The 15,959-nt window shown below is 38.6% G+C and overlaps 1 protein-coding gene across 2 annotated transcripts; it reads right to left on the bottom strand.

Moving 5' to 3' along the window:
• Positions 1-418: 418 nt before the first annotated feature.
• LOC125105481 (COP9 signalosome complex subunit 4-like) lies at positions 419-1,996 on the bottom strand. 2 transcript variants are annotated; one of them, XM_047739013.1, is made up of 2 exons: positions 986-1,996; positions 419-912 (listed from the first exon to the last, which is right to left on the bottom strand). In XM_047739013.1, the coding sequence occupies exons 1-2, from the start codon at positions 1,985-1,987 to the stop codon at positions 844-846; spliced, it is 1,071 nt and encodes a 356-aa protein (XP_047594969.1). In that variant the 5' UTR covers positions 1,988-1,996; the 3' UTR covers positions 419-843. The 2 variants fall into 2 exon arrangements, with proteins under 2 accessions (XP_047594969.1, XP_047594967.1); XM_047739011.1 differs by having other exon boundaries at positions 419-1,996.
• Positions 1,997-15,959: the final 13,963 nt, after the last annotated feature.

Here is a 15,959-nt window from a genome sequence, read left to right on the forward strand (position 1 = left end):
TCTGGTGTGCTGATTAGAAAATAATGTGAATTGCCATGTGACTTCGTCCATGATAGACACAAGACAAAGTCACTGATGATGTCAAAAAAGAAAAAGTATATTGGGTGCGGGAGCCTGGGTGGCTCAGTCAATTAAGCCTCGGACTCTTGGTTTCAGCTCAAGTCATGATCCCATGAGTCTTGAGATCCATCTTGAAGTCGAGCTCTGCCCTCAGCTCAGGGTCTGTTTAGAGTTTCTCTTCTTCAGCCCCTCCCCCCACTTGTGCGAGCATGTGCTCATGCGCACACTTTCTCTCCCTCTCTCAAATAAATAAATAAGCCTTTTGAAATAAGAGAAAATAAAAAAAAAAAAGATGACTATGAAGGCTTTCGTTTTTTTTTTTTTTTTTTTGCTAATTAAAAACAAAGTACTACTTTTATTTGGCTCACGTCTCCATTTATTAGAATTACCACATTTGGAGAGGCACAAAGCACTTTAAGTTTTACATGACTACAAAGTTATCACAAATCCCAAACTTTTTAGGCACGGATATTTCACTTACTCTGTTTAAAGAAAAAGCTTTCAAAACTTCTGAGTTAGCTTGGACACAGAGACCCTGAATATATGGGAACTACAGGTTTTTAAATGCTTGCGCTTCCTGTTCTAACAATGTCTTCTTTAAATGGAATCCAGCATAAAAGGGATTGAAATACGTAAGGTCATGATGCAAATGCTGTGGATAGACCGTGAAATTCATCCGTGCAACTCGGTGAAAGCCGTTGCACGCTCACTGGGCCATCTGCGCCTCCATGGCCTGTGCTGTCCACTCTGGCGCCGTCTGACTGATCTTCTCCAGCAGGTTATTCACTTGGAAACAAAGGGACTGGATCTGTTTGTCCCACGTTGGCAGGGCTTCCCGTGTTTCAAAATGAACTATTCCATCAATCTGATCAATAAATCCATTCATACGTCCTTCTGTTATCATTTCTGATGCTATTTTTTCTGCCTTAGCTGCAGGGATCTCTAAAAGAGCTCCAAGTTCTTCAAAGGTGATATTATTATATAATTTGCTTGCAGACAACAAATTATGTTCAATAACAGCTCGGTCCAAGATGCTAGAACCATCAGCGGTAGTTGCTTTTTGGTGAGGCATTAACATGGCAGCAAACTCTTGAAGTTGATTTCCTCTGATGATCCTGTCTAGGTACATTTTCTCTAGGATCCCATAAGCAGCAAGTTGCTGGCACCTTTCATCCTTGAAAAGAGTGGCTAGCATCCGAGAACGCTGCTGTCCTGCTGATGCCAAGATGGTACAGTGCAAAGCATGTTTTAAGGCCTCTAGTCTTTCACTTTCGTGCACTATTGTCTTGTAAGAGAGCTCATTGTACCTTTGTGCAGCTTCAATGAATTTTCTTCTATAATCGAGAACACGTGCATAGCATACCTTATAGTGTATCTGTAACTGCTCATTGGTGGATTCATTCTGAAGCAATGATGCTCGATTTATGTAAGCCTCTGCCTGGACGGGATCGTCATCTTCCAGATATAGCCTCGCGATCTTAAGGTAAGTCTCCAGTTTATAATCTACATTGTACTGCTTTTGTCCTGTTTCCAAAGGAATTCCCACCAACACTTGGGCTGCATTTCTCCAATCTTCTTCTTTCTCATATATGGATGCAAGATGCTGTCTTATTGACGCAACCTGCTCCTCAAATGAAATGACTCTAGGCTGGATCTTTTCCAAGGTGAAATGATAGATATCTTTGGCTGTGCTGTCAGGCAGGTTAGGGAGATGCGTACAGAAATCAGTTAGCAACTGTCGAGAGATCACGAGACTGACATTCTCATTTACCATTGCTTCCACAAAAGCTTTCAAAGCTTCTAGTTGTTCTGCCCCAGATAACTGAACGGCTTTCTCCAGGATCTGACGGTACTTGCCCGCCAGATCTTTGTGAGAGCCGCTCGAATTCATGAGCTGGGCTAAGTCCTGCCGCACGGCTGCCGCCATCTTTCTTCCAGCCAGGCTTTCGTTTCTTAAACTAGATGCATAAGAGATTAGTTTTGACTCTGCAAACATGGGTGAAGACACCTCACTTGTGCAAACCGGGGCAACCAGCTAGACACTACAGTTCTAATTTGGGATTATTATAGAAAGTTGGGGTTTTTTCCAAAGCTATTTGGGGTAGTAATTGGAACAAAAGTAGCCTATGCTCTAAATTTTGAAACAAAAACCAGATGTATGAAAATATTAAGCATGATGGACAAGACAGCATTAATTTTGTTTCTGGACTTATTTCCTTCTTGGAAAATTTCTTCCCAAAGTAAGATTTATCTGGGGAGATTTCAGTTCTCATTCTGTTATTAAAAATTCAGGAAGCTTCTATCGAGACCATGTAACAGTAGACTATTTGGTGGCAATACTTGGTAGGTGACAATATTTGGGGTCTAAAACATATTAAAATTGGAAACATCTAGATTTATCATAAATTTAATATATGGTTTATCAAATTAGCAAAACGTTTAGTTTTAATAATGCTTGAAGCTAATACTGCTGCTACTATAGTTATGAATAATTTAAACTTGAATTTACATGTTTAATCATTTCTGTCTTTAAAAAAAAAAACTAGTGCAATGCAATGTTAGGCTGACTGTTTCTCTGATTTCCATGTAAATTGCCTGTGTTAGTGAATTTGCTTGTCACTTAATACAGTCGAGAATTTATTTAATTACTTAATATTTGTTTTTTTTATAAATCTTATAAGCTTTTCTGGAGGAAAAACTTTGTAGTGATCTAATACCTGGTTCTTCTGATATACTAATGTAGAGGTTAATTTTTAAAATCTAACAAAACCATGGATTATTTAAACAAAAATAAAGCCTTGCATCTAACTGCATTATTTCAAAAGCTTATTTTCTTTATTGTTAATGACAACGATCTCAGAAGCTGAATACATTTTCCTTTGTGCTTTGCCTAATGTATCTGATGTTTGTTTGAGATAATACCCTATTTAATTTAGATGAGATTTCTGTCCTCTAAAAGAAATGGGTCAGGAGGAGGTGAGAAGTGAACAGAATTATCCCTCGATTGTAGAACATGAAATGACAAAATAACAGGTGGTCAATTATCTTTAAGAGCCTGTACCTGAGTACACAAGAGAAAACCTGTACCCCTAAAGAAGTCAAGCCCAGAGGCCATCAGCATGTCATGTTCTTTCTAGAGCTCTGTGCTATGGGGAAGAGTCCTCACCAATATCAAGGTGAGTCAACGACCACACATGGACTAAACTTTCATGTTACATGGGTCATATTCTGTCACCACACTTTTCTCCTTGCACTTTCCAGGAAGTGCCACCAAAATGTTCACTGATTCATTGATTTATTCACTCAGTACATACATTTTGGGCAAGTATGTGTAAAATACTATGAAATGTCCAACTGCTAAGGGCATGGCCAGACCACGCCAGCACCCTGACCCCTCATTAAGTCAGCAGGGTACATAAGCTCTGACTCCCACCCACCCCTAGCAAAACAGCACAGGTTCCTCAAAGTGCCAACATCAGACCAAAACAATCCCACAGGAACCATTTAGAATCAGAAGAACAGCTAAAGGTGTATATGCTGAATTTATTAGGCCTGCTGTCCAATTCTCTTTAGACTGGCAACTTACCCTTCACTACAGTATCTGTCCTTTGATGTCTTTCAAGATCTTGATGCATGGATCAGGCCTTACATTTTACAGCTGATTACACAAATATACACACATCTCAAAACATGTACAAAATCATTCTCTTGACACATGTAAGTTTAAAACCCTTTGTGCTTAAATCCTCTACAGTTCATTGGAAATACTAAAGCCAGAATTCAAAGGTAGTGGTGAGCCATGGTGGGCAAAAGATGCAGGATATAACACTTGGAATGATAGGAGACATCACTAACTTGCTCATTCAATAAACATCTTTATTTCCTTACCCTGTGCCTGGCTCTGTGCTATGCATGGGGGCTATGCAGATGGACAAGACTGAAAATAATCAGAAGTTAAATCCTTGCCTCAAGCTGCTCATACTCTCTTAGAACAGGCCAACATGTAAACACTCACTATGCAATAGAATGGGCACAGAAGAGACATGTGAACAGGATACTGCAAAACAGAAACATTACAAGATCTATCTAGAAGCAGAAGAGAAGAAGTCAGAGTTTGACAAATTAGGTGACAACTGAGCCAAATCTTATCAGACAGGTGGGAAGCCTAAGTGAACAAGAGTAAAAGGACATTCAAAGCAGTGAAAAAGCACATTGCATTTGGAGAATTAGATGTAGCTTGAATAAAATTGTGTCAAGAGATCCGGCTAGAGAAGCAAGCAGAGGTCAGGCCACAAAGAGCTTTGAATTCATTACCAAGGATAAGCTTGAGTAGTCTGGGGAATCACATGATCACTTTGAGAACAGAACTACAGAGGCATAAAATTTGGGAATCTTTGATGTATGGATTGAATTTAAAACTAGAATATATTATTTAGATAGAGCTTGTGAATCATAAGAGAAGCTGAAGAATGACCCCTTTTAAGCACCATCATTTAAAAGTGAGGGAGAGAAGTATGAGTCTATGGAGGAATTTTTTAATCAGCAGCCAGAAAGTAAGAGAAACCAGAAATGAGGATAAACACACAAGAAAGAGTTTTGAGAAGGAAATCTTTAACAGTGCAGCAAAGAGGCAAAGTAAGATAAAGAATAAATTCAAGGGCACCTGGGTGGTTCAGTCATTTGATTGTCCAGCTCTTGGTTTCAGCTCAGGTCATGATGTCAGGGTGGTGAGATGGAGACCTGTGTTGAGCTCTGTGCTCAGGTGGGAGTCTGACTGAGATTCTGTCTCTCTCCCTCAGCCCCTCCCCCCACTCTTGCGAGCTCTCTCTCTCTCTCTCTCTAAAATAAATAAATATTTTTTAAAAAAGAAAAAATTCAATGGATTCGGCAGGGAGTGGGGAATGATCAATGGTAGAATAAGAGAGAAGTCAAATTGCAGGTGTCTAAGGAGTGAATGGGACATGAAGACATGAAAGCATGTCTTCATGGAGGGACATGAAGACAACCCAGCCATGCTTCACAGAACCCAAGGCCAGAGGGGAACTGAGGGTCTTGAATTTTTGTTTTGTTTCATTTTGTTTTAAAGATTTTATTTATTTATTTGACAGACAGAGATCACAAGTAGGCAGAGAGGCGGGCAGAGAAAGAGGAAGGGAAGCAGGCTCCCTGCCAAGCAGAGAGCCCAAAGCAGGGCTCAATCCCAGGATCCTGGGATCATGACCTGAGCCGAAGATAGAGGCTTTAACTCACTGAGCCACACAGGTGCCCCTGAAGTTTTGTTTTTAAGATGAACTTAAACATAGCATTAGAGGAGAAGAACAGGTTCAAAATGCAGAAGAGATCCACAATGTCAGTAGAGAAACTAATCTTGAGCTCAGAGAGAATGGAGAGAAGAGAAATATGAGTGCAGATAAAGACTGTTCTAAAAAATCCATCACAGAAGAAGAAAAAAAAATTCCTCCTAGCTCTGATGAGGGGACAGATCTAAAGTAGGAAGCAAGAGGAACGTCGTAGAAGTTGCAATACCTTGATACAGGAATTAGAAAAGGGAGCTGAACACAAGAACCTAGAAAAATCATTTCTGATCTACTTAAGACGGGTGACCCTACTTTTTAAAATGTCATCAAACCATGATGCTCTGGGTTTCTATTGAGGTTCAGCAGCCCACGAATAAAACCAAAGAACACTCTCTGTTGAATTGATCCAAGATTGGACATTGCATGGCAGATAAGCAAGAGAATGAAAGGTGCTGGCCAGAGAAGTTTACAAGATGTACATGGAGGAACGAAAAAAAAATTAATCCAGCAGAGGTATGTTACTTAGAAGGCAAAAGAAAGTCAAGGAATTGCACGTTTTCACAAATTCAAGAACTACAGATAATGGAACTTAGAAACAGCTAAAAGGACAAAAGGCAGTGGTCCAAGAACAGAGCAGTCCCTAGTGGTGACCACGTCCCAGGTAGGACCAGGAGAGTGAGTTTCAGAAGCAGAGTGAAGGTGCAGATATTATACTGCATTACTTCCCCTAGAATGAGAGGAATTGCATCGGGGAGCCATGAGGACATGACTCCAATCAAGAGGTATTTTCCTTAGGAAGAGTGAAAAATGAATGGATATCTAAAATTCTAAAAGTTCTCCCTAATATCAGTGGCATCAATCACTGCATTTACTGAGCTCCCACAATGTGCCAGCTTGTGCTATTTTAAAACAATCGATCCTAGCTTACCAATTGTAGAGCCAAAATTTCATTTCTTCCATATTCGTTCCTTGAAATTCAAACAAAAGGTTTTTGTTATTAAAAAAACAAAGCTAAAATGATACGCTGATATTCAGACTGCTGAGTAGTAAAACCTTAAGTTAATTGATTCTATAAAAATCCAGGGGCACCTGGGTGGCTCACTTGTTAAGTGTCTGCCTTCAGCTCAGGTCATGATCCCAGGGTCCTGGGATCAAGCCCCACATCAGGCTCTCTGCTCAGTGGGAGGCCTGCTTCTTCCTCTCCCACTCCCCCTGCCTGTGTTCCCTCTCTCACTCACTGTATCTCTCTCTGTCAAATAATAAATAAAATCTTTAAAAAAAAAAAAATCCACAGCTTAGCAGCCAAGTATAGCCATCTGAGAAACAATTGAACAATTTACAGTAAAATCAAACGATGCTGCACACATAGGTATTGCCTGCTGGTAAGAGTTGACTTTGCAGCCCACCTACAACAAAACTGAGAAGTTGTACCCAACACTAGTCAATCTGGCCACCCCAGAACTATGTCTATTACAGTATCTTAGACCACCTAAGAAAAATATTTAAAGATGTCAGACTCATTTTTTTAAAGATTTTTTTTTTAAGATTTTTTTTTTTTTAATTTGTCAGAGAGAGAGGGAGAGAGAGCGAGCACAGGCGGACAGAATGGCAGGCAGAGGCAGAGGGAGAAGCAGGCTCCCCGCCAAGCAAGGAGCCCGATGTGGGACTCGATCCCAGGACGCTGGGATCATGACCTGAGCCGAAGGCAGCTGCTTAACCAACTGAGCCACCCAGGCGTCCCTTTAAAGATTTATTTAAAGAGAGAGCGAGAGTGCATGAGCAGAAGTGGGGGAAGGGGCAGAGGGAGAGGGAGATAATCCTCAAGCAGACTCCCCACTGAACACAGAGCCTGACAAGGGTCTGGAACACAGGACCCTGAGATCATGACCTGAGCTGAAATCCAGAGTCTGATGTCCAACCAACTGAGCCACCCAGGCACCCCAGAGTCATTTTTTAGACCAAATTTTAAATATCTTCTAGAAATGTGTGGCTATCTGAAAGAGCACCTTCTTCCTCAAATATCCAATGATACCATGTTGCTTTAGTCAGTTTTCAACATCTACTGAGAATTATACAAAGAATTGTGGCCTGACGGGCAGCGTTGCATAAATTTTCTAGTACCTGAGTTACTAGTGGAAGTAGGATGTCAATATAATGTCATAACATGCGTTATTCAATATTTGTGGCAATAAACTTCAGAATGAACTATGACTTACCATAATTTTTTCTGTGTTAATAGAGGATGGAGTCACCTACATTTAAATTTTATAGCTTCCTTTTAACAAGTTACAATTTTATCAGTCTTCCCCCAAAAATATTTATGGGAAATATCTTGTCGCTTCCGACCCTCCATCAAAGAATAATGGAAGTCAAAAGGTAGCGGCAGTAGGCTAAGAAATTAGAGTTAAGAATTACAATCCTCTACAATGTGAATTATCAAGACTTGCTGATCAACCACAGGAAAATGCAAACACTGGTATTGTAGTGGAGATCTTTGAAGAAACAGTAGCCTAGGGAGTAGAGATATTGGTTTGAGTTCCTGCTACCACTAATTGGGCATTTGTCCTTGGGTACGGTACATAATTTCTATTTCCTCATCTATAAAATAATAAATTCTTCCCATGATTTTTGTAAGAATTACATATATTAAAGCATTTAGCATAGTACCTTATTTAGAACAAAGCTAAATGATATTTGTCTTTCCTTCCTTTTAATTTGACTTCTCAGCAGCTCTTGATTCCAACTGGCTTCTCCCTCCTTCTTCTCTTGGGTGCTCTCATTTTTACCCTGTCTTCTGATATCTTAAAAGCCCTCTTTGATGGCTGTTCCTCCCGCCCCAAATCCTTAAATGTCAGATACCTACTGGGCTCAGTACTCAGCCTTCTTCTGTTTTTTATCTCTAGACTCTCTTACTAGGCAAGCTCATCCTCTTCCAGGCCTCTGAGTAGCCACCTGCCAACTTACCAGCCCAATGCTCTCCTGATTTCAGGTTTCATATTGTATTATCTATTTGATATCTCAATATTGAGGTTCACAGATGACCCAAATCAACATGTTCAAAGCTGGATTTTTAGCTTGACTCTAACTCCCTATCCCCTGACCTGCCCCTTCTCCAAGCTTCCTCATCCCAGAAAATGCTCTGCCATCTCCCAGTAGCTTCTGGAAGCAGAGCATTAGATGATTCTGTTATTTTCCCACTCTCCATTCCTAGTCCATTATTGAGCCCTGTCAATCCTCTAGTAAGATGATGCGCATGTTCCCTTTTAATTCAAAGTCTGGACTTCTTAGAAGTAATGTCCAAAGAAATCAGTAGCTTTAAAAAAAAAAACCCTAATAAAGTGTATTTTAAAGATTTTTTTAAAAGATTTATTTATTTATTTATTTATTTACTTATGTGTGTGTGTGTGTGTGTGAGAGAGAGAGAGAGAGAGAGAGAGAGGAGCCCAATGCCAGGCTTGATACTACAACCCCAGGATCATGACCCTAGTCAAAATCAAGAGTTGGATGCCCAACTGACTAGGCTGCCCAGGAACCCCAAGATTATTTTTAAAGAAAGGGTTTGATCACAACTAGAGAAATGGTTTAAAGGCAAAGACTGTTCCTTGGAACATTACTCCTATAGGATGTTGGTGGGTATTAGAAACAGGACACAGAGCCAAATATATCTGGAAAATTCTAGATTAAACATAATTAAGCAGGTTTCACTATTGTTATTTTTTACTGTTGTTTTTACTATAGGACTTCTCAGAATTGTTAAAGAGACAGTGTGAATGCATAAAAGGATCAGGAACTAGGTGTCATAGATTCACCTCCCTCTGGCTTATTTGATTAAAAAGGGCTCTATGCCATACTTCACTGCTTATCTGGGTCGCCATCAGTTTCCACAAGGACTGCTATTTGCTTCACATCTGTCACTGGACCTCCCAGACTCCTGTCCCTCTTCATATAACATTCCTCTTCTTCATGGCATCAGCTGAGGAGTGAATGTGAAGTTTGCCACACATCCTTAAGTGCCCTTAACTTCCAACAAGAGCCCCAGACCTGTCTCCATAGAGATATCAAATTTCCTAGAATGACATTAGCAATAGCAACATAAGGCATTCCTCAACAAGAGCAATTTGAGCATCAATCCTTGAACAGAATCACCTTTGCAGTGATTGTGGGATCCAGCACCATATTCCAGGAGACTCACCTACCTGTGTATTGAGAAGCCATACAGACCTTGGTCCCAGCTGTGGATCCCACAGGGGCCCATGAACCAGCTTCAGCCCCTTTCCCCTACCATCAGGAACCCCTGGTAAACACTGTTGTAGATAATTATCCACGGACAAGACAGCCTTTGAGGAAGTCTGGTGTCCACTACAGAATGGAACACACAAAAAAATATGACTTTGGATGCACTGCAGAGGATTTGATAACAAAAGCAGAAGCAAAGAAAGCAAAACTAAGTAGAATTACATCAAACTAAAAAACTTTTGCATCAACAAAATAAAAAGGGGATGGAAGAAAATATTCTATGGGAATGGAAGAAAATATTTACAAACCATCTATCTGACAAGGGGTTAATATCCAAAATATATAAAAAACTCAATAGCAAAAAAAAATCCATTTTAAAAGTGGGCAGAGTATCTAAATGAACACTTTTTTCAAAGAAGCCATAAGAATGACCAACAGGTACCTCAAAAGATGCTTGACATCACTAATCAGGGAAATGTAAATCAAAATTATAATGAGATGTCACGTCACACCTGCTAAACTGGTTATTATCAAAAAGACAAGAAACAACACATGGTTGCGAGGCTCTTGAGAAAAAGGAGCCCTTGGGCACTGTTGGTAGAAATGTGAATTGGTACAACGATTATGGAAAAAAGGGAGGTCCTCAAAAAATTGAAAATTAAATTGCTATATGATCCAGTAATTCTACCTCTGGATATGTATTCACAGGTAAAACAAAATTACTATTCCAAAAACATATCTGTACTCCCATGTCTATTGCAGCATTATTTATTGTAGCCAAGACTTAGGTGGAAACAACCTAAGTGTCTGTCAACAGATGAATGGAAAAAGTGGAATATTATTACTAAGCCATGACGAAAGAAGGAAATTCTTCCTTTTGTAACACGGATGGATCTTGAGGGTATGGTGTTTTTAAGTGAAATAAGTCAGACAGAGAAAGACAAATATTGTACATTCTCGCTTATATGCAGAATCTAAAAAAGCTGAACTCATAGAAATACGGAGTAGAATGGTAGCTGTCGAACTATCATATGATCTCCCTGATATGAGGAAGTGGAGATGCAACATGGGGGGCTTGGGGGGTAGGAAAAGAATAAATGAAACAAGATGGGATCAGGAGGGAGATAAATCATAAGTGACTCAATCTCACAAAACAAACTGAGGGTTGCTGGGGGGAGGGGGGTCGGGAGAGGGGGGTGGGGTTATGGACATTGGGGAGGGTGTGTGCTAAGGTGAGTGCTGTGAAGTGTGTAAACCTGGCAATTCACAGACCTGTACCCCTGGGGATAAAAATACATTATATGTTTATTAAAAAATAAAATAAAATTTTAAAAAAAGAATGGTAGCTGTCGAGAGTTGGGGGTTGGGGGAAATGGGAAGATGTTGGTCAAAGGATACAAACTTGCAATTAGAAGATGAGTAAGCTCTAGAGAGCTAATGCACAGCAAGGTGACTATTGCTAAGATTACTGTACAATGTATCTGAAAGCTGCTAAGAGAGTAGATCTTAGAAGTTCTTATAAGAAAATAATTGTAACTACCAGCAGTGATAGATGTTACCTAAATTTATTGTGGTAACTTCACACTGTATCTGTGTGTCCAATCATCATGTTGTACACCTTAAACGTATACAATATTGCATGTCAATTATATCACAGTAAAATGGGGGGGACAATGAAGACAAAATCAAAGAAGGAGACAAACAATAAGAGACTCAACTATAGGAAACAAACAGGGTTGCTAGAGGCAGTCGGTGAAGAGATGGGGGTCACTGGGTGATGGACCTTAAGGAGGGCACCTGATGTAATGAGCACTGATGAATCACTAAACTCCACCTCTGAAATTAATAATCTATATAATTATTTTTAATTTTAAAATAAATTAAAATTAAAATTTTAAAGTGCTAACAAAGTAGATCTTAAATGCTTTCACCATGAAAAAGAAATAGTAACCATGTGAGGTAATGGAGATGTTTACTAACCCAATTATGGTAATCATTTCATAACATATAAGTGTATCAAAAAATAAATAAGAAATATCCCACTTTTCATGGGGCGCCTGGGTGGCTCAGTGGGTTAAGCCGCTGCCTTCGGCTCAGGTCGTGATCTCGGGGTCCTGGGATCGAGCCCCGCATCGGCTCTCTGCTCAGCGGGGAGCCTGCTTCCTCCTCTCTCTCTGCCTGCCTCTCTGCCTACTTGTGATTTCTCTCTGTCAGATAAATAAATAAAATCTTTAAAAAAAAAAAAGAATTCAGTCTTTTCATAACTTAATCTCAGAAGTGACATTCCATTACTTCCACTATGTTCTTGAATAGAAATACAAAAGCAGTTGACTAGGTTAGCCCACACCAAAAAGGAAGGGAATACACAAGGGCATCAACATCACACTTAATGGGAGGTGGGCATCAATGGGGAAAACTTAGAGACTCCATACCACACTCCTGCAAGCCTAAGGAAGTAACCAGCTGTTACTAGCCATGGGTTATTGAAACAATCATCCAGGTTTCCTTAAACTCTGGTAAACAGTCCCTCATTAAACTCTCCTCAGATTTTTCTCATTTTTTATAGGGCCCTGACTTGTACTTAAAATTGTTTTGTTTAAGTCGGAAGTATTTCTTGCTGAAAATATTTTTAAATATATTATAAATATAAAAGCATCTTGATCATAAGATATGACTAAAATAAACATGTACTTGTTTAACAAAACTTTTCTATAAAACCTTATTTAATAATCACAATAATGGATTTGGAGATATATAAAAGGAAAAACTAATGAATAACATGAAGTAGCCTTCTTGACTATCGTAGTCCAAGAATGGGATTGCCTAAAAATATAAATTACTTCAAGAAGGGTTTGGATAAATCATTGTTTAATCTGTTTTCATTTCTGAAATCTCCCAACGTTTGGATATATTCTCTAATCTTTTGAAATGGCATTAATTTGCCCTACTACATAAGTTCCTTTGCTTCACTATTAGAAAACAGGATTAACTATATGGAAGACTAGTGGTTTGCTTCTTAATATGCTCTGTAGCTCCTTCATCTTGTAATAAACCAGTTTTGTGAAGCGTGTGCTTTACAAAAATCACTTTAAATAGTCTTATAAGTCAGGAAGGACAGGGTACTCTAAACTTACAACATAATATTCTATTCATAATCCTAATTTCATGTGAAATCAACTTCAAAAATGCCGTTAACGTCCATAATAAAGTACAAGAGGAAACCAGCTACAAATTAAGCTTGGAAATGAGGGAATCAAAGACTAATGTTCAGAAAGTTTGAGGGCCACAAGAATAATATTTGAAAGAGTTGGGGCTGAGATTTCATTTTTCCAAACAGCTCAGTGTGAAAGAAAACAGTAAAAGTAACCCAAGCACAGCTTTGAACAAGTAAGAAAATGGAGGTACACGGCCAAGACAAGAAAGAAAAATAGGTTCAAATCAAACTTTTCAATTATAAGTAATTCTAAGCTTTCCTTGGTCCTTACATGAGAAATGGAATTTGTTCTGATAAAACAGGGAAAGATAAGAAAAAAAGAAAATGAGGAACCAGAAAGAAAGATAAGCTAAAAGCAATAATGGGAACTAATCATAACATCTGGGAAAATTCAGACGACCTTTATGAGAGCAGAGGCACAAATTCCACTGAGACTAATTACCGTATTTTCAACTTTGACTTTACAAGAAGTATGAATCTTGAGAGTAAGATAAATGTTTACCTTTAATGAAATGATTTTAGGTAATAATGCATTGCTGTCTCACAGACAGGTTGAAAAAAATTTCTCCTTTACTAACACTTTTGCCAGTACTCGACATTTTCATCAATCACTGCCATACTTACTAATCTGAAGTTTAGTACTAACGCTAAAATAATTTACATTTTTATTAAAATGCTTACTTTCCAAGGGAATTATTTTTATCCCAGTAGTATCTCTCATGCTCTGAAAAAGAAATAGGAAGCAGCAAGACTTTACCTGTTGGCTCAATACTTACAGACCCCAGGATTCCCTCCCTCCTCTCCTCCACCCAAAAATAATTTGCCAAGCTAGAGTAGAGACAACTCATTTCTGGAATGTCTAGTACTCAACTAGATATACAGACATAATAGCAAAAGGCTAAATCTTAAATGGATGGCAGTTTTCATCCTTAGTCATTGGATGAGTTAATGAATTTCCTACTTTTCTACTGAAGCTTGAGGGGAAAAAATGACCAATCACTTTGGGAAAATATTGGTGTTTATGAAATACACCCTTTGACTACCTGATCTGAAAAGAAAAGTAGACTTGTAAATCAAGGAAAATTTCCCAAATGGGTATCATTTTATAACTTGGGGAGTAACTTTTAAATCTAATAATTGCTTACATTAAAATTAATTTATCACATTAAATACCAAGTACATAACTCCAATAACTTGTCTTGCCCACTGCAATCATCTGAAAAAGTTTATTCTTTTTCATTTTACAGTGAAAAAATTCTTCCAAATCTTAGGAGTAATGCATGCAGTAAATGTAAATGGCCATTTAAATAAAATTCCCTGAGGAAGCTCCTTCCCTGGCAGGGATGCCTCACTACTTTATGTTTATTAGTGGCTGTCAGTGAGTAAATGCCATCGATACTAATAAATCATTATGTTTAGAGGGATCGTGGTGATAATATCAATGTCCTAAGTACATCACTTCCTCCATCTGTATTGACTCATTTCATGTATGCCTCATTACTTCTTTTTCCCCAGTTACTCATTGAAAGGGGGCATCATCTACTTAATGTTATGGAAAAAAAAATAGGTCACAAATAAATGAAAGTCAAAGACTTGTAATGGGAACAAAAACTCTCCTGTGAATGTCAGTGTTAACTTTCCCTTGATTAAAAAGAAATCCAATGTAATTTTTAACCTGAAAAGAAACTTTGCTTCAAGTATAATACATTTGAATTATGTAGAGCTCTTGTCCCTTACAGTTCAGAGCTTCTCATTACCCAGAGAGAGGACTGAACTACAGAATAATAAGCTGACATATTTGAAAGGAAATGCTGTACACTTGATTTAATCAAAAGATTATAAAAATGACATTATCAGATCTTACAGACAAGAAAAACAATTTGTTTAAAATTGGACATCAAACAAAAATCATACAATGGAATTCCATTATAACTAGAAGAAAAATTTTTAATATCCACTTCTTCATTCTACAAATATTGACTCACTAGATATTTACTGAAACATGCCCTGTGCTAGACAGTGTGCCAAGCACTGGAATTGTGTAGAAAAATAGGACACAGTCTCTGCCCTCATGATGCATAGAGTCTACAGACAAAAGAGTTAAGTAGACACATTCTGCCATACTGAGAGATAAGAGCTTTAATAAAGGTATACATTCCAAGACTGTTTCTAATTACTATTATAATAGAGATGTTGTCTTAATCTGTTGGGGCTAGTGTAACAAAATACCACAAACTGGGTAGCTTATAAACAACAGAAATTTATTTCTCATAGTTCCAGAGGCTGGAAGTCTGAGATCTAGGAGCCAGCATGGTTGGGTAAGTGCCCTCTTCTAAGTTACAGACTTCTAATTGTATCCTCACATGGTGGAAGGGTCAAGGGAGTTCTCTGAGTCTCTTTTATATGAATACTAATCCCATTCATGAGGTCTCCACCATCATAACCAAATCACTTCCTAAAGCCACCACTTACCATCACCCTGGGGAGTTAGGATTTCAGCATATGAATTGGGTGGAGGGGACAAACATTCAGACCATAGCAAGCGTGTTGCAGTCGCTTTTAAAAAAGTATAGGTGTTTCTTAAAAACTCTATTGGATAATAATCTCCTCTTGGAGATTAGGAAAGGAAAACAGTTCTCAGCTTGTTTTGAACATTTTTCTGCCATATACGATTGACATCACTTGTTTTGAAAGAGAAATAAAAGACATTGACATTATATAAATCTGATGAGAAAACACTGACTTGATGAACAAGACCTGACAAAATATAAATTAGGATGGTTTTGTTAACCTAACTCTATCTCCTTGAGCAATTAGCCTCCTTCTTTTGTGTCTTAAAGAGAAATTAATATATAGGAGACAAGCCCACCCCATTCCACCCCACAGCATAGGTATAATGGACTTGAGTTCAGAGGGACCAGTCAGGAGTTAACATGAGTGTGTGCATGGAGGAAAGAGATGGGGAGTATTATGAAGTCTGAGCCCTGATCACCTAAACCTCTCCCATTCAGATTATTTCTAATCCTTCCTTCTCTAACATCCCCTAATTTGGAGTTTGGGGATGGGGAGACAGAGATTACACACCAGAGTTTGCCTCCTGTCAGATACTTCTATCTTGGGGGGAAGGGTGCCCTGGCTCACCCTGAAAGTTC

The sequence above is a fragment of the Lutra lutra genome, chromosome 7 (assembly GCF_902655055.1).
Source record: "Lutra lutra chromosome 7, mLutLut1.2, whole genome shotgun sequence".
NCBI lineage: Eukaryota > Metazoa > Chordata > Mammalia > Carnivora > Mustelidae > Lutra > Lutra lutra.

Excerpts from the sequence above, each read along its gene's own strand:
- LOC125105481 (XM_047739011.1), bottom strand. The coding sequence starts at position 1,987 with ATGGCGGCAGCCGTGCGGCAGGACTTAGCCCAGCTCATGAATTCGAGC.